General features: G+C 37.7%; 2 protein-coding genes across 2 annotated transcripts; both read right to left on the bottom strand.

The window, feature by feature from the left end:
* Nucleotides 1-7,592: 7,592 nt before the first annotated feature.
* Nucleotides 7,593-9,550, bottom strand: LOC120267307. The gene is made up of 7 exons (XM_039274967.1): nt 9,541-9,550; nt 8,921-9,197; nt 8,715-8,841; nt 8,500-8,626; nt 8,348-8,385; nt 8,128-8,235; nt 7,593-8,036 (listed from the first exon to the last, which is right to left on the bottom strand). Exons 2-7 carry the CDS (start codon nt 9,193-9,195, stop codon nt 7,593-7,595), a joined length of 1,119 nt encoding a protein of 372 aa, XP_039130901.1. The 5' UTR covers nt 9,196-9,197; nt 9,541-9,550.
* Nucleotides 9,551-11,098: 1,548 nt separating this feature from the next.
* Nucleotides 11,099-12,823, bottom strand: LOC120267306. Its single transcript, XM_039274966.1, has one exon. It carries the CDS (start codon nt 12,821-12,823, stop codon nt 11,099-11,101), a length of 1,725 nt encoding a protein of 574 aa, XP_039130900.1.
* Nucleotides 12,824-26,115: the final 13,292 nt, after the last annotated feature.

Here is a 26,115-nt window from a genome sequence, read left to right as displayed (position 1 = left end):
GCACCGGTGTCGAACTAATAATCCAGGTGAGTGGGTATCGTATCCACAGGGAATAGGGAATAAAAACACTTAATTTGTTTCTCAACTATGTAAAAAGTAAATAGTGATATGTGTGACAAGATTCAATTCTCAAAATTAAAAACAACAAGAAAGAGAGCACAAGTAAAGGAGAAGGTAAGGCAATCGATAAAGATGGGGTACCCGGATATTGTTCTGCCTTGAACAATCGTTTCAAGTGCAAGAAACCTTTATTATGCTTCCTAATTAATGCAATAGTGAGTCTTGGAAATCCTTAATTACATAGTCCCATATCTAAGGTGAACCATGCATAACTCTATAGATGTCCCGGAGGAGAAATCAAACAATCTCAACATCTCACACTCGTATAGAATTGCAATGAGCTCTATGGATTCCAATTAATAAATCCTCTTCCTAAATGTAGACCTAACTCTTTGGTCAAGGTGGAAGGTCCCTAGCCATAATTAAGCCCTAGATGCTAAGATCACTTTCACGCTTCACTCCGTTGCATCTGCAACTAAGCCCCAGCGGAAGGTCATCTCTTAGACCATTCACTCTACTATGGCCGCAAAAAGCTCCAGGAAACGGAGGTAGAATAAATCACACCGAAGGGAAAAGGGGATGCTCCGCTACCTCTCGACTCACCCCTCCAACCTAGCTTTGTCTAACTCTCGTGGTGTGTCACTCACTCACAAGGTCACCAATCGAGAACTCTCAACCCTAGTGTCACTCTAGGGGAGTATTCATACAATCAAGCATTCAAGGTTGAAACTCATAATAAACATCAATTAATTGAAAGCGTAATAAAGAGATTCAATAAAACGAATACATCCTAGGGTTCACAAATACCCAAGTACCCACTATGGATTTAGCTCTCCATAGAGCTAGATACAATCAATGAAATCGAATGTAAAAACAAAGCATCCATAGAAAACCCCCCTCGTTAGTCGTGGCGATGGCCATGTGGAGAGTCCTCTACTCATCGCAAGGGTCTTTTTCTCCGGCCTAGGATACACCTAGCTAGATCGGTGCAGATGAAAGCTCTCCCACTAACCTTCTTCCAAACGGCGTGCGATGTTAGAGCCGTAGAACCTCTCCAAAGCCCTAGCCAACACCCCTCAAAACCCTAGCCGCTGCCTTCTCTCAAGTTGGGGAAAAGATGGAGAAAGGATACTGAAATCGGGGCTAAAATCGGCTTTTAAAGGGCTGGAATATGGAATCCACACGCCCGTGTGAGTTCCCCTATGGATTTTTCACACGGGCTTGTGGAATTTCAACACACCGGTGTGGATTCTCAGTTTTCCTATTTTCTCGGCTGGCTGTGAACAGTGCTGCTATATTATTCTTGCTACAGTTTTTGCTATAGTACCCTACTACAATACCTGCCCGAAATTCTCCCGAATCCATTCTTTCATCGAGGTAATGCAAACGGGCACACGTTTATGTCCTGGATCGCTTTGCTTCTTCAATAACGGACATGTCGGTGAAGATCTTATTCTATATGCACAAGTCCAAATGCTTGAATGTGACTGCCCTTGTGCCTCTCCAAATAGTTGTGCTAACTAGATTATGAGGAGGTTGGCACACATTCCCACATCTCAAACCCGACCTATGTCCTCGCGTTTAAACCTTAGCAAGATTTCCTCCAAATTGGTGTATTACGACCCACATTGGTTTCTTTCTCTCATAATCGGTCTCACAACCCTACCTGCTTGAAAGTAACATAAATACACACATATTAGCGTTAAAACCCGAGAAAAGTAATGCTCAACACATGGAAAGAATACTTCATATTCTTATCACATAAGCACTTATCAACAAGCACAATAAAATATAAAGAAATCAAAAACATACATGGAGGTGGCCAATTGAAACAATAATCCCCTGAACTCCTAATGGTATGTTTGATAGAGCTATGTTCCTTGAGAGTTAAGTTCCAATGGGTTGTGGAGCACACACGACCATGTGAAAATCACAATGACCGTATCTATGACTTTTCTTCAATTTCCATACTCACAAGACCATCCGCACATATACACAAGGGTGTTCAGTAAAGCTCAACAAAAACAAAATAAAATAAAACTCAAGTCTATAAAGATATGAAAATGAAATACAACTCGAGACAATGAAAATGAAAGTTAAACTTAGAATGCGGATCCTTTCTGAGTGATACAAGTTCAACATAAATGGAGAAATAAAAATACAAATACAAATGAAGAAACTAAAGTAGAGATGCCTCAAGTATCAATGTATGTTGTTTTCTACTCTTCTGCGCCTGTTGCTTGAGAAGATGATGATGCGGGTGGATCTACCAGTGCTGTTAGAAGTGGTGATGGTGGTGCTGGTGATGTTGGAGGAGTACGGAGTCTCATCATGAACTTGCGCATCTGGATCCAAGATTTGTTGTAGGATGTCGAGACGAGCCATAACCTCTGTCTGGTTCATGGCCTACATCGTGTGAAACTCAGCTAAATTGGACTGTAGCACCCCGCCGCACTCTCAAGCCTCTCAAAGCAATCATGGGCTCGAGTCAATGAAAAGATCCGCATTGGAGGTGGCTCCTGTGCTATGGGTGATGCCTTTTTTTGCACCTGCTCATGCTGCGGATTTAGCGCTGGCTAGGAGCCCTCAACTGCATCTCCCTCAGCCTTGATTGGCTCTGGTGGGGTCATGTTCATCACATACATCACGTCTCGATACCTCCTGATCATACCCATTTGTCGCATAGTCTACAAGCCAAGGGGTGCTAGTACTATAATCTTCTCAAGCCCCTTGATCATGTCCAGAAGTCCTGTACCCATAATGAATCTCGTAATATATGGGCCTAAGAAAATAACTGCTACTCTGGCGTAATGGCCCTAGTGGCGTAAGTACTCGGCGAGGATGTGCCTAAGATGAATCAGCTCGCTCTACACCATGGAGTACAAGTACAATAGCTCTTGTCTGCTCAGTACTCCTATGCTGTCACCACGCCTGTTCGCTGATCGGCTGAGAATGTCATGGATGTACCTATATCCAAGCTAAGAAAGGCAAGTAGCCTTGGACACTCCCGGCTCATACTGGCCCTGACCACATAGCGTCTTGTATGCTCTCTAAGGGGTCAAACTATCCAGATAATCGGTCGGTAGTCGATCGTACTCCTCAATGTCTGTAAACACCTCATCATATAAACCCAGTCTTATTGGGAACTGTGTGAGGCTCATACTGTGATACTGCCCAAATGCCCTAAACTATATGCCGTTGATACTTTCAAAGCTCCTATAAGACCGGTCAAACTCAAAGGATGCTAACACCTCTAATGTCAGCATACGAATGATAGGCCCATGAATAGACAACAATCTGTGCTAACTGGCTACAGTAAGGAGCTCCTCAACCTCATCGGCCATGTTATTTGCAAGGTGAACCTCTCTCAAAGCACCCACATCTTGAAAATGAGTCTGTCCAAAATTAAGCTTCGCCAACCTCTCAAAATGAGCCTAATGCTCGGGAATCACAAATTCCATGTGTTCTGGCTCTGGAGAATGCTGGCCTGAACATTTGCTAGCTTGCTTCTTCAATCTGGGGGCCATATCTGCAGTAATTGAAAAAGAATATCAATCAAATAAACTCACAAAACAATACTGCAGAAATCAACATGGCCGTGTGGAAATTCCATATGCCCGTGTGGATCCACGGCACATGAAAGCGGCATGGACACAATGCTAAACTCAAAAAATACATCACAAATTTGCTTCTAAAATCATTCTTAAGCATGCACCAATCATTTAATATGTAAATAAAGCAGCATCCATCAGATTTAACAAAAATAAATTTAGATTGGCGAATAACAAGAGAATGAGGGTTTACTGAAGAAATGAGAATGAAAAACTTGAAAACGATCAGAAAACTCGAATGAAATCCCTCTAAATCGATGGTGAGAAGTCGGGAAAAGAGATGCGTTCAGTTGAGAGTTTGGGAGCGAAAAAACAAAGAAATGCAAATAGGTTTTAAAGAAAAGCCACACCTCTTGGCATTATGTACATCTACACGGGTGTGTGGAAATTATCCATGCCCGTGTGACTCCACAGGAGAGCTCACACGGATTATACACACGCCCCTATGTGCTCTTAGGATGGCACAACTTGCCTCTGAATGCATCCACATGAGCGTGTGAAAATTCCCCACGCTAGTGTGCCTGACCCACAGGGGTATCCACACGCCCCTGTGGCTTCTCTATCCACCCAAAAAATTTGGCTAAGTGTTTCACATATCCGTGTGGAAATTCCACACGGCCGTGGATCTTCACAAGGGTACTCACAGGGGCGCTCACACACTCCTGTGTGATCTTAGGATAGAGGAGAACTCTATACAGAGATTCACAAACCCTTTGAAAATTACACACGGGCGTGTGACCTTCAGAAGGTCATTCACAGGGGCAGACACACGCCCTATATCCTCTCAGGATGAGCTTTGAACGAAAACACACTCCCATGTTGAAATTCCACACGACAGTGTGTCTTCTCTGGATGACTTAGAAAAAATCACAGACTCCGCAGAAAATTTCTGCACACTTACACACACTCAGAGCCTGCCTATACTATGAAAAACTGACCAGAGAAACATGGGAAACATGCTCAAATGACCAAGAAACTACACCAATCATAATTAAGCACACAAAAACACCAATGATACACAAGAAGAACACAGCAAAAGCATGTAAAAGATTAACACACAACCACTAAAGCTCTTATTCATGCAAGCACTAAACTAAAACCTATAAAAACAATAGAGACTTGGGTTACCTCCCAAGAAGTGCTTGTTTAACGTCACTAAGCTTGACGTGCCTTTTCTTACTTTATGGGGACTCATGGATAAAGGTTGCCTTCTTACTGACAACTTGAAAGCATGATGAACATAATCTTTTCAAGGTAATAAGAGAGTTATCGAGCTTGTTACCACACAATGGTTCATCACCCTTACTCCATGCTTGCACATCCCTATTAGCCTTTGGGTGCTTCTTGTGGCGTTGATAAGTGCTTGAGTGATATGAATGCGAAGCGTTCTTTCCTTATGTTGAGCATTACTTTTCTCGGGTTTTTACACTAATATGTGTGTTTTTATGTTACTTTTATGCAGGTTGGGTTGTGAAACCAATTATGAAGGAAAGAACCCAATGTGGATCACAATGCACCAATTTTGAAGGAAATCTTGCTAAAGTTCAAATGCGAAGATATGAGTCGGGTGCGAGATGCTAGAGTGTGTGCCAACCTCCCCCGTATTTGAGTTAGCACAACCATTTGGAGGAGCATAAGAGTAGTCACACTTAAGCATTCTGACTTATGCAGATAGAACAAGATCTCCATCAACTTATCCGTCATTGAAGAAGCAAAGCGATCCATGGCATAAACCTGTGCCCGTTTATGTTACCTCGATGAAAAGTGGATTCCGGAGTACAGTAGCAATCACTGTAGTAGTTACTGTTCACAGCCGCCCGAGAAAATAGGAATTCAGAGAATCCACAAGCCCGTGTGGTCACTCCATTCCAGCCCTATTTAAAGCCGATTCAGCCCCGATTTCAGCATTCTTTTCTCCATCTTTTCCCCAACTTGCGAGAGGGTTTCGGCTAGGGTTTTGAGAGGTATTGGCTAAGGTTTTGGAGAGGTTCTATGGCTCTGACATCGTCATTCCTTAGGAAGAAGGTTGGTAGGGGAGCTTCCATCGAGGCGTATCCTATACCGGATGAGGTAATCCTTGGACAACGAGTAAAGGACTTTCCACAAGACCATCGATGCGACTATCGAGGGGGTTTCTCTATGGATTCATTGCTTTTACATTCTATCTCTTTGATTGTACTTAGCTCCATGGAGAGCTAAACCCCAAGTGGGTACTTGGGTATTCGTGAACCCTAGGATGTATTTGTTTCATTGAATCTCTTTATTATGCTTTCAATTAATTGATTTTTGTTGTGAGTTCCAACCTTGAATGCTTGATTGTATGAACATTTCCCCTAGAGTGACAGTAGGGTTGAGAGTTCTTGTTGGTAATCTTGTGAGTGAGTGACACACCACGAGCGTTAGATAAAGCTAGGTTGGAGAGGGTTGAGAGGGTGAGTAATGAGGTACAGGAGCGTCCCCTTTCCCCTCTGACGTGATAGATTCTACTCCGTTCCTTGAGTTCTTTGCGGCCATAATAGAGTGAATGGTCTAAGGGATGACCCTCCACTGGGGCTTAGTTGCACGTGCAATGGAGTAAAGCGTTGAGGTGATCTTAGTATCTAGGGCTTAATTGTGGTTAGGGACCTTCCACCTGGACCAAAAGGTTAGGTCTATAATTAGGAAGAGATTTATCACTTGGAATCCATAGAGCTCATTGCAACTCTATTCGAGTGTGAGGTTGAGAGGTTATCTAATCTCTCCTCCGGGACATGTATAGAGTTAGGCACAGTTGACCTTAGGTTTGGGACTATGTGTTTAAAGAATTCCATGACTTACCATTGCATCGATTAGGAAGCATAATAGAGGGTTTTTACACATGAAACGATTCTCCTAGGCGGAGCATTATCCGAGTACCCCATCTTTATCGATTGCCTTACCTCCTCCTTTACTCGTGCTTTCTTACTCATTGTTTTTACTTTTGAAAATTGAATCATTGTCACACTTATCACAACTGATCTTTCACATAGCTAACACTACAAGAAAAACATCAATTAGCTTGGGACAATTCCCTAGCTAAAATTGTAAAATCCCTGGGTAATATTCATTAGCGAGGGATTTCCCAGGGATTAACATCCCTGGGTAAAAGCCTCGTGGGTAATAATTTACCCAGGGATGTTAAAATCCCTTGCTAAATAGCAAAGAATTATTCCATGGGTAAATAATATATTCCCTGGGTAATTAATGTTAATCAATTCATCAAAGACTAGGAATTTGCTTCGAAATATTTTCTGGGAAATCTCTGGGTGATTTATAATACCTGATTTGTCATAGACATGGAATTTGCTTTGAAACCTTTCCTGGGAAATCCCTAGGTAATATTAGTAAGGGATTTTTCATAGCCAATCCGTTGCTATATTTTCAAAAATTGAAATTTTAGTTCCTGGGTAATCTTTGGGTAATATTTACTAGGGATTATGTTCTAGGTAATTCGTTAGTATTTGGAAGTAGCACTAATGAATCATACCCTTGGTAATCCCTTCCTAAATATACTTAGGGATTATTTCCTGGGTAATCCGTGGGTAATAAAGTTTGAAAAAATAATTATTCCCTGGGTAATTCCTTGCTAATATAAAACAAAGTTTTAATTATTTATTTTAAATTATATTATAAATTATAATACAAAAACCTGTATTAAATCATTCATTTAGAATAATCAGTAAATTTTATTAGAATATGCTAAAAATAACAATTACAATCTATCATAACTAAGTATGAAAGATTATATTAAACATTGTTAAAGACATTCAAAAACAACACAATTCATATTCAAAATAAGTGCAAACACATATAGCTAATATAAGTGGCAGGTACTAAAACTCAAAAGTATCACAAATAAGCAACAAATACGAGAAATATGTCACAAGATAAGAATATTAACTACTAATTTGGTGGAGTGGGATCACCATCTTCATCATGACCTGATTGATTTATTTGAGAAGGTGCTTGATTTTGAGATATAAGTAATTGTAGCATCATTCTCATTTCAGCCACCTCTTGTCGAGTTTGTTGAAGCTCTTGTTGAGTTTCTTGATGCTCTTGTTGATGCCGCTCCTCTTGGATTTGTAATTGATTACGGACAGATGCTAACTCGTTTTGTAAATCTTCATTATTTTTTATAGTAGATGTTGCAGTTGAGTTATTGACATTTGAATTAGAGCATCCATAATAGGAAGATGCTTGAGAACCAAGACCATAGATTCTTCTTTTCTTCTCTCCACCAACAGCTTCAATATAAAGGGCTAATTCGTCTACTGGAGTAGGTCCTGAGTTTGTTGATGCAGATTCCGTAGAAATTGCATGTTGTTTCAAAGTCAACATCTTATCCTACATTTGAAACAAATGTTAATAATACAAATTTAGAAGAAAAAAAATTAACTACTTGCATTAAAATGTCATTGGTCTTAGAAATACTTACATTGATTGTCTTTGACTTGATATCTACAAAAGTTTCTCCATCATGTTTTTTAGTATGAGTATGCAAAAAAAACTCATGTGGAGTGGCTTTTCGACCCAATTTAGATTCCTATAGCAATAAGAAATATTAAAATTTCTTAGCAACATGTAATACATGAATTTGCAAAATAAAATAATATAAACACATTTCAATACATTTAAAATCTTGTATTTATACTTACAAGCTTCTTCCCATGCTCAGCATTAGATATTGACCCTCCTGTATGGCATGATGGCCCAGCAATACTACGTCGATTTTTAGAATTTATCTCTTGTTTCTTCTTAAATGTAGGTTTATCCCAGACAGCTTTCCAATGCTTGTACTCCTCCTAACTTAGATACTCCAGTTTTGTTGTTGCATCCCTTATATCTCTCAAAAAATCACTATATCGCTGTGAAGCTTTCAAAACCCAAGCTTCCTTTACTTGTGCCTCGAATGAGGAATCCCAAATAAAGTGCTTCTACATAAGATAAAAAATATTTCAATGTCCAAAACAAGAAAAAATAAAAAAAACAAATAAATAAATTAGAAATGATAATGAATAATGCCCGAAATTCTTCAAAATAAAAGTCTCTTATAGGTTGTGACACTGTTTTCCATGTGTATCCTTCAAAGTCAACTTTTTCCTTAAACTTTTTTGTGATTATCCTTGCACATTGGCTAGATGGCTCTAACCTACAATAGTTTAAGTAAAAAATAAATAATAAATTGTGCACATAACAAATAATATGATTGTGAAATTGTGAATACTTACAATCCATTCACAACTGTGATACGTAATCTCCCAACAATGGTTGAAACATCTTGTATGCTACCATAATTTGCTTGAGTATCACTAACAGCTACAACATTTTGATTGGGTTGTTGAGATCCAATACCATTCACTGTTTCCTCAACACTTGGAATATTGGCATCTGAAAATGGTACACTATCAGTATTGCTTGATCCTTCAATGTTTGAATGAGCATGAGAAGTGCGGCCTCCACTCCTTCCACCTCTTAATCTAGTCCTTTCTTTACCTCTAGCCATATCTATAAAATTATAAAAATATAATTAGTTGATAAGAAAATAAGTTAACATATGTAAATAATACATGATATAAATAAACTAAAACAATGTCTTTTGAAAAAAGAAATATAACTTAGCAAAAAAAAACTAACAATGCACAATAATCATAACTTCAAAAAAATTCCAAATCAACTACTACAATATATAAGATGTATTGCATTTGTTCACCAATCTAACAAAAAAAACTAATGATTACAACTCATTATCATCGGAATTGTATTCATCTTCATCATCTTCTGATTTATCTTCAGTTTCATAATCTGTTTCAATTTCATCTTCTAATATATCATCATGGCTATTATCAACCTCCATGGAACCTCCATTTGAATCACTTAGAGGTCTTGGTATATCATCGATATTGTCAATGGAGTGCTCTTCGATTTCATCTTCTTGGAATGCCAAATTTGATAGTGGAGTATCAATAATTTGTCTTGGCTTAATTTTGCATACAACCCACCAATTATCCTTGTCACGTTTCATGCTTGGATAAGATGTATAATACTTGTGTCGCTTGGGTAGATAAAATGAAGGGTTCATCCTTGTTAAACCTTCTTTTGTGATTGATATCCACAAGATTGTAATCCTTATGTATCTTCATCCCAACATTTAGAGTTGGATCAAACCAATCACACTTGAACAACGTAGTCCTTTTTATTGGGAGTGCAGGATACTCTAATTGTATAATCTCCCTCAAAAGACCATAATAATCATATGATGTTGCACTGTAATTGGAACCCTTTACACAAACTCCACTATTTATTGTCATCCTTCTCGCACCATGCTCAGTTGTGTGGAATTTATACCCTTTGATGAAATATAATGGATAAGTCATCACAACTTTTAAAGGCCCAGTTGCGAGATCCTTCATCATTTGATTGGTCACATTATTATTAGGATCCCATGCCTACATAATAAGATGCACTATTAATATTAATAGACAAGAAATCAATATAATAAGATTGATAAATAAGATATAAAGGTTAAGACTTACGTAAATCTTAAACCAGTTAGCAAATTCATTTTCCAATTTAGCATCAACTTATGCATCAGTTATATTAGGTGTATTTCCCACCACCTCTTCCACAAATATCCTTCAAAGGCGAAACCATTTGTGTTAAAAAAAGAAACTAAAAGTTTTCTTTTTAATTAAATTGAAGTAGAGAAGCATACTTGACATATTGTTGAACCTCATCACAATTTAGTAAGACATAAGTTTGAGCTTGATGGTATTCTTTATCTGTCAAACGCCTTGATTTTCCTTGCCCATATGGTCGACCAGGAAAACTGAATATTGATAAAAGACCTTCAGATGTTTCAACCTCTCCTCCATCATCATTACGAGGTATTTTTCTTAACTTTGTGTTCACATGAGGCTCAAAGTAATATGAACAAAAACTTGATGCTTCTTCAACTAAGTACGCATTACAAATTGAACCTTCAACCTTGGCTTTGTTAGTTACTTTCTTCTTTAAATGACGCAAGAACCTAAATTATAAATAAGAATAGTTATATCAAATTAAAAAAAATTAGACATTATACAAAATCATATAGGCTGAATTTATATTAAAGTTTACCTCTCAAATGGGTACATCCAACGGTATTGCACTGGCCCTGGTATCTTTGCTTCATATGGTAAGTGAATTGGTAGATGTTCCATTGAGTCAAGGAAACCCGGAGGGAATATACGCTTTAACTTGCACAATATTACAGGAATTTCTTCGATAAGCCTATTCATGTCTTCCACTCTAATCGTCGAACAAGTAAGATCTTTGAAAAATAAGCTTAGCTCTGTCAAAGCTTTCCATACCGACAATAGTAATAATTCACGAAAGGCTATAGGGATTAAGGTTTGCATGAATACATGTCAATCATGGCTTTTCATTCCATACATTTTATACTTGCACATATCAACACACCTTGCCATATTTGAAACATACCCATCCGGAAACCGAAGTTGACTTACCCATTCACAAACAACTTTTTTTTCTTCCTTACTTAAGCTATTACAAGCTTTTGGATATTTCCCAGTCGCTTCATTTTTCTCCAATTCTTTATGCTTGCAATATATTTTCACATCCTCTCTTGCTTTTGCATTATCTTTGGTTTTGCCTTCCACATCCATCACCGTGTCAAACACATTTTCAAAAACATTTTTTCCAATATGCATGACATCAAGATTATGGCGGATGAGATTAGTACTCCAATAAGGCAAATCCCAAAATATGCTACGCTTGTGCCATCCACTTGACTTACAAATAGGAGCATTCCACTGTTCAGCACCAACTTCTGTTATTTTCTTCAACTTTAAGTCTTCGATTTGTTTCAAAATTTGATGCCAAGAAAAAATAGATGGAGGTGGTGACTCTTCAATCTTGTTCTTTAGGAAATCGTTTATGTTTCTTCTTAAAGGATGATGTGTAGGTAGGAATTTCCGATGATAATCAAACCACGAATTTTTACCACCATTAACAAGGCTAAACGACTTTGATTTACCCATACAATATGGGCAAGTTTTTTTGCTTTCTGTACTCCATCCTGATAGCATTGTAAAAGCTGGGATGTCACTAGTTGTCCACATGAGTGAAGCTCTCATCTGAAAACTTTGTTTCTTGAACACATCATATGTCTGTACTCCAGCATTCCACAAATGTTTTAACTTTGCTATTAATGGTTGCAAGTACACATCTAACTTTTGCTTTGGGTTTTTGGGGCCAGGTACAATAATAGTTAAAAACATAAAAGGGTCCTTCATACACATCCACGACGGCAAATTGTATGGTGTGATAATAACAGGCCAACAAGAATATTGCTTGCCTGATTGTCCAAATGGTTGAAACCCATCTGTGGACAACCCAAGTCTTACATTTCGAGTCTCTGATGCGAAAAGAGGATGTATGAGATCAAATTGCTTCCATGCTTCAGCCTCAGAAGGATGGCAAATCACGCCATCTTTTTTATCATGCTCTTTGTGCCACCTCATATCCTTCACCATCACCTTTGAAGCATACAATCTTTGTAACCTAGGTATCAGAGGAATATAATACATCTTTTGATTCGGTGAATAATCTTTATGATTCCTTATGCCTCTCTTCCCGCTTTTATATTGAGGATGATCACAAACCTTGCAACTTCTTCTGCCACTATCCTCACACCAATATAACATACATCCATTTATGCAACAATGGATTTTCTCGCATGGAAGACCCAAGCCAGCAACAAACTTCTTTGTGTTATAGAAGTTATCAACGAACTTATTATTAGTTGGTAATGCCTCTTTTATAAATTGCAATATAGCATCATAACACCTCTCTGACATTTGAAACTCAGATTTTATTGTTAATAATCTTGCAACGGCAGATAATTGAGTGTGCGCTTCACATCCAGGCCATAAAGGTTCTTCTGCTGTATCAAGCATGTCATACAATTTTTGAGTTGTAAGGTTTGGCATTTCCTCTTCACTTGCATCATAATATGGATCAAAGTTAGGACCAATTGCATCAATAATCATGTCCCTGTATGAGCTTGATCCTTCCACATCTTGCGATCTCAAAGAATTACACTGAGTTTCACTACAATTTGCATATACCATAGGTTCCCCATGGCATACCCATTGACGATAATCTTGAGTAAACCCATTCCTCAGAAGGTGCAACTTCACATTATCAACCACTTCATACCTTCGATTTTGACACTTACAACATGGGCATCTTATTTTATCACCATCCATAAATCTCGGTTGGTCACAAGCATATTGGATGAATGACTCTACCCCAACCACAAATTCAGGGTTAATGAATCTATGTCCGTGTGTAAGTCTATTATACATCCACTCCTGATTAGTTCCCATTTATATTCTGATAACATAAAACAATATGATTTTTAAAATTAACACATGTTTATAGATTATAAATAAATTTAAAACACATACACCATATACGCTCACATGAATATTTTTAAAAAAAATATATATTCAGAGTTAAATTAAATTGCAAATTCAAAATAAGCCTACAAATAAATTGATATAGATTAGGTGAACATGACATACTTTATTGTTGACAAATATAAACAAACCTTAAAAGTTTTTTTAATACATTGTTCCTTTATTCTTAATTTATGCATATTTCTATATCACGCATAACACATGTGATCATTTTCTTTGTTTGTGTGAACACATTGCTATATACATACAAAAATTTCACCATATATATATATATATATATAAATGGGATAGAAGACGTAGATGATCTGACCTCTCGGACGCGTGTACTCACGAATTGAGTTTGTAGCAAAGGAATAACCACAGATTTCGCCGGTGAGTTTGTAGCCGGGAAAGAATTGTCTGCTTCCAAATATAAACAGCTACTTAAATCCCTCAAAAGCACACATTCAATAGTGGTCAGCCCTTAAACCGAGAAATACCACCAAACAATAAAAATAGCTACTTATAAACAAAGCCTAATAACAAGAACCAAAGGTAAACATATGAAAATGACAAGCCTACCCATAATAACAAGCAACATTTATGCTACAGTTTGAAATTATTTTACAGCCAAAATAGTCTCTACTATTTTGCCTGTAGCTAGCATATTAAAAAAAACATGTGCATTCATGAAGTGTATCTAATTAAAATATAGTAAAGCTTGATTGTGCATGCATGTGTGTGGATTAATGGAAAGCATTACTTAGTTTGATTGTGTAGACATAAGAAGCAATATATTATAAATATTAATTATAAATATTAATCCCGGCCTGACCATTAATCACATAAAGAGAACATGAGTTATAAATTATTAATTAGAGCTTGATGATAAATTCATTGCACGATTAAACACAAACACAATGAATTAATTTAGAAATTAATCTTTGCATAAAAACTAGTAGTTATTAAACTAGAATTTAGCTAATCACTGACTCTGTAAATGGAAAACTAAATAAAATTAAACAGTTTAATTGAGTTTAAAGTCAAAATAAACAATTATAGCTTAAAAGATACCAATTATTTAATTTTTTTTTCTTGTACTACATCCATGCATTTCTGCCAAAGATATGCATGCTTTTCTTTTAGTTGCATGCAGTCAAAGCTTAATTATTTAATTTGCTGAGCTTGGCTTTGGGAGTGCACGTATTCCCAAAGCAAAATAAATTTTTTGGAAAGAAAAAAGGTAGGCTATAACCAAAATCATGGTCACAATGCAAACAAAAATCAACTTGGAAGCTGAGGTAAGTTTTCTCATATTATTAATACCTGAAGAATGGCTTTCAGTTCACAAAATTTTAAAAAAAGGGGAAAAAGGAGGGGAAAAAGGGGGAAAAAAAGAAGGGAAATGAAAGGCTCAAAATGAAGCAAAAACTATTATTAATAATTGAAATATATATATATATATATATTTTTACTTGTTTTATTAATATCTTTTATTTTTTTATTTTTGGTGTTTGTGTAACATGTCCATCTTGAATATTTTACATATATATATATCTTGCATACTCAATAATTAATTAATTATTGTTTAAAATTTTTGAATGATTACGCTTCTAGTTTTATTTATATATAAAAAAAAATTGAGAAAAATCTGGCGAAAAATTTCAAATATATAAAAAAATTAAAAATATGGAAAAAAGTAAAACCAAATTGATGATAAGAACCACTGATAGATAACCAGTAACATCCGCTTACACACCCCACAAATAACAATGTCATTTTTATATTCCACTTTGACCAAGCACGCAACTAAAAATCTCAATTTATATATTAAAAAAAATGTATACATCAGGTTATTTTTAAATCCTACATTTAAAACAATTTTGAATTTTACATGAAAATATAAACAATCAACCACTTTCAATAAAAGCAATTTTCTCAAAGAGACCATATTAGTTGCAATTTCAAATTAATATTATAGTGACACAAATGCAAAAGAAAAGAAAAGCCCTTCAAAAATAAATAAAATAAATAAAAAATAAAAAAACAGACCAAGTGCTTCTCTCAGTGTTTTCACTATTCTGCTGCATTAGAAATTGCATATCCATGCGTTTTAAGGAAAGATACAACTCATAATATTAAGGAAAGATAATATCACTAATGAATATTGTGACCATGAATATATTGTAACATGATTTCATATTTATTTATTTATAAACTCTATTTAAATATTAATATTTGCAAAATTTATTTTTGTGACAAATCCACTCATATATATATATATATATATTTGACAAAGAATCAAACAATTGTCACATGGGAGACCTATGTTAGTATTACTTTAAGTGACTTTGGCCACTAAAACAAACATTAAACTCAAAGTAGTGTCCTTATATATATATATATATATATATATATACAAAAATAATATATTAATTTTGTGGAGATGTACACAATTACTCACTTGCATTAGCCTATGTACTTATATACACAAATTTATCATTTTGCATTATAGACCCTTTGTATTTTAAATTTCTATAAGAAAGATGTGATGATATATCAAATATAACAAAATCTGTGGAAAGAAGTCTCATAAAAACATCAGTTTGACAAGGAAAATGTGTGGGAGAATTACATAACACAGATCAGGGCGGCAAATTATTGAAGCTGGATATTACATGAAGATTTTAAGTACTACAGATACTCATATAGATGTGTCCAAGTCACTTCCAGCATGCACATGATAACAAGATTAGACAAGCAAACAAATGTACAGAACTGGGAAGATTATTATACTTTAATAAGTGCCACCAAAGACTACACAAGAAGTTTCAAAACAAAGTGCAATAATTTTCACATAAGATATTCACCATTAACAAATAACAGTAGTAACAAAGGCAGTAAATTGAATTAGTTTATAAGAGTAAAGGTTCTGCAAAGAACTAAGTTTTGCTAAAGCATCAGAATATTCCTCATATAACAAGGCACAAACTGTATAAGACACAACATGAAGGTCGAAAAACCACCAAACTATATAAGACATAGCATTAAATTAAACTCTCCTTCAACTGAGATTTGATTTTGCAAGAACTTCACAAATTAGAGCTCATAAAATGACATTTACATGTAATCCTAACTAGTAGATGAATACATCAGAAGGCACAAAAGGACCAATCAAGAGTCAAAATCAAAAGTACATACCAAATATGGTCAAAAGCTCAGTGAACTGCTTCAACTCTCGATCCTTACACTGGTTTCCGGCCCCTTCTCCAAAAGAAAAGCATCAAGAAAAGCTCTGACCTTAAGATTTATGTAAGTCAACCTAGAGAACAATCTACTTCACATGATATCTTTGTGTCGACTTCCAACAAAGCTCCAACTTAAAATTATAGAAATGCATTGTGTAAAATAAAAGGAAAGAAAGGTGGTGTCCAAACAAATTTTCACAGTAAACACAGGAATTTATTTCATTGAAAGAACAATCATAGAAAAGCATTAAAAAAAATATTATCAGACACTCGCAATCATTCATTCAAAAAGTCTTGGTCAAAAATAATATGTACATCTACTTCAAAACATTAATGGAAAAAAAAACATACACCATATAAAATACAACATATAGGGAATCAAATAATGAAGGAATTAAAGCTAAGTAGTAACTTTTATCATTCTAGAGTAGTGCTTGGAGAGATAAAATACTAATAGACTTTAGTGACAACTTGAAGATAAATATAATGAGATTTAATTTTGACATTCATGTCTCCTAAATAGCAATCAGAACCTCCTGATCATCCTCCACTTTCATCACTAACATATCACCAAATCTCATTATCATGACTCTTAGATGCCCAACAAAGATCAGATACTCCACCATATGACACCAACCTGTATGATCTCTTAACTTTTAATTAACCATTTACATTCAAAGTTCATGCAGTAGTACATATCATGATATCAACCAAGATAATTACCATCCAATATTACAACACCGTATATTAATATATATATATATATATAATGATCCTTCTATTATTTATTTATTTATAAACATATCTTTTAAAAATCTTATTATCTTTTCTAATACTAAGAATTCGTATTGTAAATTAAAAAAAAAATTGAAAATACATGTCATAAATTTGAAAAGCTTGAAAAGAATCAGATGTTGGCTATCCATATCACAATGAGGGATGAGAGGGGAACAGTGATTTGTTCTCCCTATCTTGTAAATCCAATTGCCCAACACGGTCTTAATCATAGTTCATGGTTAACCAGACCCGAAAAATGCATTTGCATTGTAAAACAAGGAGAAACAACTACACATCTTAGATTAGATACAATTATATAAACAATCAATACCAATGAATGCTCATTGACCAACAACCCAAACATTCATCAAACAAGATTCAAAAATATATTGGCAACAAGATATCCACCAATTGAGAACCATTATAAGGGAAATCCAAATCCTAGATAAAAATCACAAAAATAAATCAAAAATTCTCTACATAATAAACATGATTAAACCTAATAAATCACCATACCTTAACCACCACACCAAAGACCGAGAAGGCAAGTATCGGTTGAATATCCCGCACATCAAGAGATCAAACAAAAATAAATTAGAAATCTCATCAATAGGAAAAAGTAAAACACGAAGAAATGTACAAGATCAACTATAAATTATAGGGATAAGAAGAGATTTTTACCCTCAATTTCTGAAAACCCCAGCTTTAATCCACAGGAGATCGAAGGATAAGAGCTGAAGAGATCACCAGATGATCGCCAGATGCGGTGGAAAAAAGTTAGGGTTTAAGCAAGAGGCTATGAGAGGGCATACAATGCCGAGGGTGGCACTGGCGAAGGCGGCCAGGGGAGGCGCGGAGGCAGAAGAAGTGCGGGTGCTCTCAAGGAGAGTGGTGGTGGAGGTTGCAGAGGAAGTGCGGGTGCTCTGGAGGAGTGTGGTGGTGGTGAGGACTAATAAAGAAAAGAAGCCCTCAATTGTATAAAGAGATAGGTCTTTTATAAAATCAATAAATAAAATAAAAATTATTATTACTGTTAATAAAGAGAGTGGATCTCAATTGTATTAAAAAATAATGAAAAATCAGGGATATATTTTAAATTAAATAAAGTAGATAATAATCAAACATTAATGATTAATTCTAGAGTTTTATGAAATATATATATTGTTACTTAGTAACAGGTCACTATATTGTCCTCAATATAAAGAGGTAGTAACAATATTTAAAAAATTATGAAAAATTACAAAATTTTCTTATCTATTTATTGTTAAAATGATGGCTTTATTTTGTTATTTTGTCATTTATTTTAAATATTTACATATATATATATATCTTTATAAGTCTTTATAAAAAGATGGTGCTCAATTATCTTTTAGAAAACAACTATAAGATTAAAGCTTGGTATATTATAACAATGACTATTTCTTCTAGCTAATCCCTGGGTAATGTTAAAGCTGTTCAGTTTACCCAGGGATTAGCTACCGACAAATAACAACGAATATTTTACCTAGCTAATCCCTGGGTAATGTTAAAGCTGTTTAGTTTACCCAGGGATTAGCTAGGGACAAATAACAACGAATATTTTACCTAGCTAATCCCTAGGTATTGTTAAAATTGTTTAATTTTACCCAGGGATTAGCTAGGGTATAGATACCAACGGATAATTTTCGATAATAATCCATTGCTAAATATTACCCGCCTAGTTCCCGCTATATTTAGCAATGGAATAGCTTGGGAAAGTTTTGCCCTTGCTGATTCCCTAGGTATTGCCCTGTGTAATCCCTGGGTAATTTTTTTAATCTTTGTATCTAGTCATTCCATTCTATTCCCTGTCTATTCCCTGGCTAAGTAGCCAGTAAAATGTTTCCTGGGTAATTTTCGTTGGTAATTAATAATTTTCTTGTAGTGTAAGAAGCGGATTAAGTGTTTTTATTCCCTACTCCTTGTGGATTCGATAACCGCTCATCCAGGATTATTACTTCGACAAACCCGTGCACTTGCAGGACATACGCAAGGGGACCTTGTCAGGTGTCTCCTTGCTCTCTTCATCTTTTGGATTATCCTCTTTATGATCCCCGGGGTAGGTTGCACCTTGTCCTCTAGACCAAGCATGAAAACTTCTTCATTCTCCACCTTTTGATCTTGCAACCCTCGTACAGGTCTAGATGCATCATTTCCTGCATGTATTCATAAACTAGCTCATAAGTAGTATCAAGGAAATACAAAGTGTCATCGAAATCAAAAGAATGCCTCATGGCTTCGGCAAGGCGGTATGTCAACTTATCATCACCAACTCGTAAGGTTAACTCACTGTTGTCCAAGTCAATAAGAGCCTTGGAAGTGCGTAAGAATGGCCTCCCAAGTATCAATGGAATATCGACATCCTTATCAACATCTAGCACTACAAAGTCCATTGGAAATATGTACTTGTCGACCTTACAAGTACGTCTTCGATAATGCCCCTCGGATGCCTAACTATTCGGTCGACCAATTAAAGTGTTATACAAGTGGGCCTAGGCTCTCCTAATCATAGCTTCTCGAAGAACGCCTAAGGCATGACGTTAATGCTAGCCCCTTAATCTGCCAATTCTTTTTCTTCACCCAAATTGCCAATGTTGCATAAAATGATAAAGTTTCCGGGGTTTTTCTTCTTCTTCGGCATATTCTTTTACAACATCGTGGAATATGAAGCATCTAGAATCACAGATGCACTCTTCTCCAACTTCCCCTTGTTGGTCAAGAGGTCCTTCAAAAACTTTGCATAGTGAGGTATTTGAGATAATGACACACCCTTGCGTGTGACCGGCAAGTGCACGGGTTTGTTGAAGTAATAAATCCCAGATGAGTGGGTATCGCATCAATAGGGAATAGGGAATAAAAACACCAGGATTGCTACTTAACCAAGTGAAGATGAATCAATGATTATGTTGATAAGATGTAATGTAAACAAAATAAAAGAAATAAGAAAGAGAGTGATAAGTGCTTGTGCGATATGAATGCGAAGCGTTCATTCCTTATGTTGAGCATCACTTTTCTCGAGTTTTTACACTAATATATGTGTTTTTATGTTACTTTCGTACAGGTAGGGTTGTGAGGCCGATTATGAAGGAAAGAAGCCAATGTGGATCACAATGCACCAATTTTGGAGGAAATCTTGCTAAGATTCAAATGCGAAGACATAGGTCGGGTGTGAGATGCTAGAGTGTGTGCCAACCTCCTCGTATTCTAATTGGCACATCCATTTGGAAGGGCACAAGGGTAGTCACACTCGAGCATTCTAACGTATGCACATAGAAAAAGAGCTCCACCAACTGTTCTATCATTGAAGAAGCAAGTGATCCACGACGTGAACGTGTGCCCGTTTGTGTTACCCCGATGAAAGTATGGATTCGGGAAGCTATTCAGGCAGGATACTGTAGTAGAGCACTGTAGGAAAGTACTGTAGTAGCACTGTTCATAGCTGGCCGAGAAAACAGGAATTCAGAGAATCCACACTGGCGTGTGGAAATTATACACGCCAGTGTGGAAATTCCACATGGGCGTGTGTAAAATCCACAGGCCCGTGTGGTCGCCCGATTCCAGCCCTATTTAAAGCTGATTCAGCCCCGATTTCAGTATTCTTTTCTCCATCTTTTCCCAAACTTGAGAGAGGGCTTTGGCTAGGGTTTTGAGGGGTATTGGCTAGGGTTTTGGAGAGGTTCTACGGCTCTGACATCACGTGTCATTTGGAAGAAGGTTATTGGGAGAGCTTTCGTCGGCACAGATCCAGCGAGGTGTATCCTAGGCCAGATAAAGGATCCCTTGTGACGAGTAGAGGACTCTCCACAACACCATCGACATGACCATCGAGGGGGTTTTTCTATGGATTCATTGCTTTTACATTCTATTTCATTGATTGTACTTAGCTCCATGGAGAGCTAAACCCCTAGTGGGTACTTGGGTATTCGTGAACCCTAGGATGTATTTGTTTCAATGAATCTCTTTATTATGCTTTCAATTAGTTGATGTTTATTGTGAGTTCCAACTTTGAATGCTTGATTGTATGAACATTTCTCCTAGAGTGACACTAGGGTTGAGAGTTCTCGTTGGTAACCTTGTGAGTGAGTGACACACCACGAGCGTTAGACAAAGCTAGGTTGGAGAGGGTTGAGAGGGTGAGTCGAGAGGTACAGGAGCGTCCCCTTTCCCCTCCGACGTGATAGATTCTATCTCCGTTCCTCGAGTTCTTTGCGGCCATAATAGAGTGAATGGTCTAAGGGATGACCTTCCACTAGGGCTTAGTTGCACGTGCAACGGAGTGAAGCGTTGAGGTGATCTTAGTATCTAGGGCTTAATTGTGGTTAGGGACCTTCCACCTGAGTGTTAGGTCTATAATTAGGAAGAGATTTATAACTTGGAATCCGTAGAGCTCATTGTAACTCTATTCGAGTGTGAGGTTGAGAGGTTATCTAATCCCTCCTCCGGGACATGTATAGAGTTAGGCATAGTTGACCTTAGGTTTGGGACTATGTATTTAAAGAATTCCATGACTCACCATTGCATTGATTAGGAAGCATAATAGAGGGTTTTTAGACTTGAAACGATTGTCCTCCTCCCACTTTACTCGTGCTCTCTTACTCGTGCTCCTTTACTCGTACTCTCTTACTCGTGCTCATTTACTTGTTGCTTTTACTTTTGAGAATTGAATCATTATCACAATTATCACTACTGATCTTTCACATAGCTAAGAAGCGAATTAAGTGTTTTTATTCCCTACTCCCTGTGGATTCAATACCCGCTCACCCGGGATTATTACTTCGACAAACCCGTGCACTTGCGGGATATACGCAAGGGGACCTTGTTAGAGAGGTACAAATAAGTGAGAGGAAAGGCAATCGATAATAAGTGGGGTACGTGAACAGTACTCCCCCTAGGACTATTGATTCAAGCACAAGACCAACTTTTATGTCTCCTAACTAATGCTTAATGTGTCATGGAAATCCTAAAATACACAATCTCAAACCTAAGATAAACCATGACTAACTCTACACTATGTCCTAGTGGAGAAATCGCTCAGTCTCAACAACTCAAACTGTGCAAAGTTTTATGGAGTTCTAGGGATTCAAAGTGATAAACCCTATTTCTATGTGTAGATCTAAGCCTTTGGTCCATGCAAAAGACCCCTAGTCACAATTAAGCCGCAGATACTAAAGTTCACTTTAACACTTCAGTCTATCGCTCATGCAACTAAGCCCCAGCGGAGTTCATCCTTTAGCACTTCACTCTATTGTGACTGCAAAGATCTCTTGGAAATTAAGGTATGATAAATCACATCAGAGGGGAAAGGGGACGCTCCGCTACATCTTGACTCACCCTCTCGACACTCTCTAATCTTGACAAGATCCTCTTGCGTATATCCCGCAAGTGTACGGGTTTATCGAAGTAATAATCCCGGGTGAGCTGGGTCGAATCCACAGGGAGTAGAGAGTAAAAACACTTAATTTGATTCTTAGCTATGTGAAAGATCAATAATAAGGACTGTGATAATGATTCAATTCTCAACAATAAAAGCAACAAGAGAGATAGCAAAAGTAAAGAGGAGGTAAGGCAATCGATAAAGATGGGGTACTCGGATGATGCTTCACCTAGGATAATCGCTTCAAGTGCAAGAACTCTCTATTATGCTTCCTAATCAATGCAATGGTGAGTCGTGGAAATCCTTACATACATAGTCCCAAATCTAAGGTCAACTATGCCTAACTCTATTCATGTCCCGGAGGAGAGATTAAATAACCTCTCAACCTCGCACTCGAATAAAGTTGCAATGAGCTCTAGGGATTCCAGGTGATAAATCTCTTCCTAATTATAGACCTAACCCTTTGGTCCAGGCGAAAGGTCCCTAACCACAATTAAGCCCTAGATACTAAGATCCCCTCAACGCTTCACTCCGTTGCACGTGTAACTAAGCCCCAGCGGAGATCATCCCTTAGACCATTCACTCTATTATGGCCGCAAAGAACTTGAGGAACAGAGGTAGAATCTATCACGACGGAGGAGAAAGGGGACGCTCATGTACCTTTCGACTCATCCTCTCAACCCTCTCCAACCTATCTTTATCTAACGCTCGTGGTGTGTCACTCACTCACAAGGTTGCCAACGAGAACTCTCAACCCTAGTGTCACTCTAGGGGAAATGTTCATACAATCAAGCATTCAAGGTTGGAACTCATAATAAACATCAATTTATTGAAAGCATAATAAAGAAGTTCAATGAAATGAATACATCCTAGGGTTCACAATCACCCAAGTACCCACTAGGGTTGTAGCTCTCCATGGAGCTAAGTACAATCAAAGAAATCGAATGTAAAAGCAATGAATCCATAAAAAAACCCCCTCGATGGTCGTGTCGATGGTCTTGTGGAGAGTCCTCTACTCGTCGCAAGTGATCCTTTGTCTGGCCTAGGATACACCTCGCCGGATCGATGCCGATGAAAGCTCTCCCAATAACCTTCTTCCAAACGACGTGCGATGTCAGAGCCGTAGAACCTCTCCAAAACCCTAGCCAATACACCTCAAAACCCTAGCCGAATCCCTCTCTCACGTTGGGGAAAATATGGAGAAAAGAATAGCAAAATCGGGGCTAAATCGGCTTTAAATAGGGCTGGAATCGGGCGACTACACGGGCGTGGATGCTCCACGCGCCCGTGTGGAATTTCCACACGGCCGTGGATAATTTCCACACGCCCATGTGGATTCTCTGTTTCTCTGATTTCTCGGCCGGCTATGAACAGTGCTCTTCTACAGTCTTTGACCTGAATAACTTCTACAAGTAAGAAAAATTTCAACACCAAATACGAAAAATCAATGCTCTAGCTAAAAACTTGAATAAAAAAGGACAACAAACCCGAATTTCGTGTATGTGTGTGAACTCACTCAAAACAACCCAAAGTATACTCCTCAAAGTTCTAATTACAAGGGACAAAAATTTTCAAAGATGGTAGTAGCTTCACACATCCTCTAAGGTAGCCCTTTCCAAAGCGGCTGCTTAGGTGGCTTTCACACTTTCGAGGTGGTGGCTCTTTCTACCCGAGTGGTAGCTTTCACTCATCCTATGAGATAGCTCTTTCTCTCATTAGGGCATAACTAGTATCCGACTTGTGAGAGTAGCTTCATACTTCATAGGTGGTAGCTCTTTCCACCCAACAAATACAAATAAACAATAAAACTATTTTGTTCCTTCTTTTCATTTTCAATTTTTTTTTTTTGAATTTAGCAAAAGAAGTAAACCTAACTAGTCCCTTTAACATCGAACATGAGTTTCCAATAGAGTTCAGAGAGTGAGTAGTGCACTAAGTGTAAATCGGGCAAAAATTCCTAAAAATTCAAGAAGAAACTAGAGCATGAAAACATTCAATGTTAACAATTCTCCTAGACTTAAGAATGCAAACATTGCAACTAAGGTGAACCACCATTGCCTATGTGAGCATATATCAATCAAGAACAATAGAAAAGATGTGCGCATTATGAAACTCCCCCCCACACTCAAGTTGTACATTGTCCTCAATGTACACATGCAAGCTCACTCAAAATATATCATTCAAAAATAGATGTGGGAGAAGCAATAAAAACAATACTCCCCTGACTCCTAGTGTTGCGTTTGATGAAGCTAATTCATTGGGAGTAGTGTTCCAATGGGTTGTAAAGCTCACACGGCCAAGTGCCGAAGCACCTTGGTCGTGCCCATGACTAAGTCTCAATTCCCAAGATGACAAGACCATCTGCACGCATACACGAGGGGGTTCAGTGAAGCTCAAGAAAAACAAAAATAACTCGAGTGTATAAAAGATGAAGCAATGAATACAACTCAGTAAATGCAACATAACATAACTTAGAAGGAAAAATCCTTTCTGAGTGAACAAGTCTAAAAAAAAGAAAATAGAATAAAGTAAAATGCATGAGGATGGAAGCACATGGTGGGTCCACTGGTGCTGGAGTCGAGGATGGAGGTGCTGGAGGAACTGACGGGGCCTGAAGGGTCCTCGGCTGTAGGACAAATGATGAGGCAACGTCTCGCTCTAAGATCTGCTGTAATATGTCGAAACGTGCCATGAACTCTGTATTCTGAGTGGCATGCGTTGCCCGAATCTCGGTAACCTCAGCTTGGACCACTCTTATAGCATTCTCGAGCCTCTCAAAGCGATCATTGGCTCGAGATGGTGAAAACATACGCACTGGGGATGGTTCCTCGGCTACTGGAGGTGCCTCGGTCTCCATCGATGCTGGCTAAGGCTCGGGAGCGGGCTAAGATGCTCCAGCTTCATCACCCTCATCCTCAGCTCTCTCTAGGGTTGGTAGGACTAAAGCAAAGACCCCTGTCCGAACCCTGCGGACCATGCCCATCAACCGCATAGTCTCTAAACTCAGGGGAGCGGGTGCACTCATCTTCTCAGCCCCGCGAATCGAATCCAAGAGACCCATGCCCAGCACTAATCTCGTAATGTAGGGGCCCGAGAAGATCGCTGCGATTCTAGCATAGTGTCCCTGGTGTCTGATGTACTCTGCCAGAATGACCCCTAAATGAATCGGTACACGCTCTACCATCGAGTACAAGTACAGCAGCTCCTGACTGCTCAAAACACCAGTACTGTCACCGCGGCCATTCACTGACCTACTCATGATGGCGTGCAAATATCTGTATGCAGGTCTGGAAAGGTACGTGGCCTTGGACACCCCTGGCTCGTACTGACCTTGACCACATAGTACTCTGTAAGCTCTCTGCGGGGTCAAGGTTCCAGCATAATCAGTAGGCAACTGTGCATACTCCTCTGTATCCGTGAATACCTCCTCGTACAAGCCAAGTAGTACAAAAAATTGCGTAATGCTCAAGCTATGGTGGCGTCCAAATACTCTGAACTGAATGGTGTCCAAACTGTCGAAGCTCGTATACGCTCTATCAAACTCG

Source organism: Dioscorea cayenensis, chromosome 8 (genome assembly GCF_009730915.1).
Source record: "Dioscorea cayenensis subsp. rotundata cultivar TDr96_F1 chromosome 8, TDr96_F1_v2_PseudoChromosome.rev07_lg8_w22 25.fasta, whole genome shotgun sequence".
NCBI classification, from domain to species: Eukaryota; Viridiplantae; Streptophyta; class Magnoliopsida; order Dioscoreales; family Dioscoreaceae; genus Dioscorea; species Dioscorea cayenensis.
The sequence above is the reverse complement of the archived record's forward strand: the minus strand, read 5'-3'. Positions and strand labels throughout refer to the sequence as shown.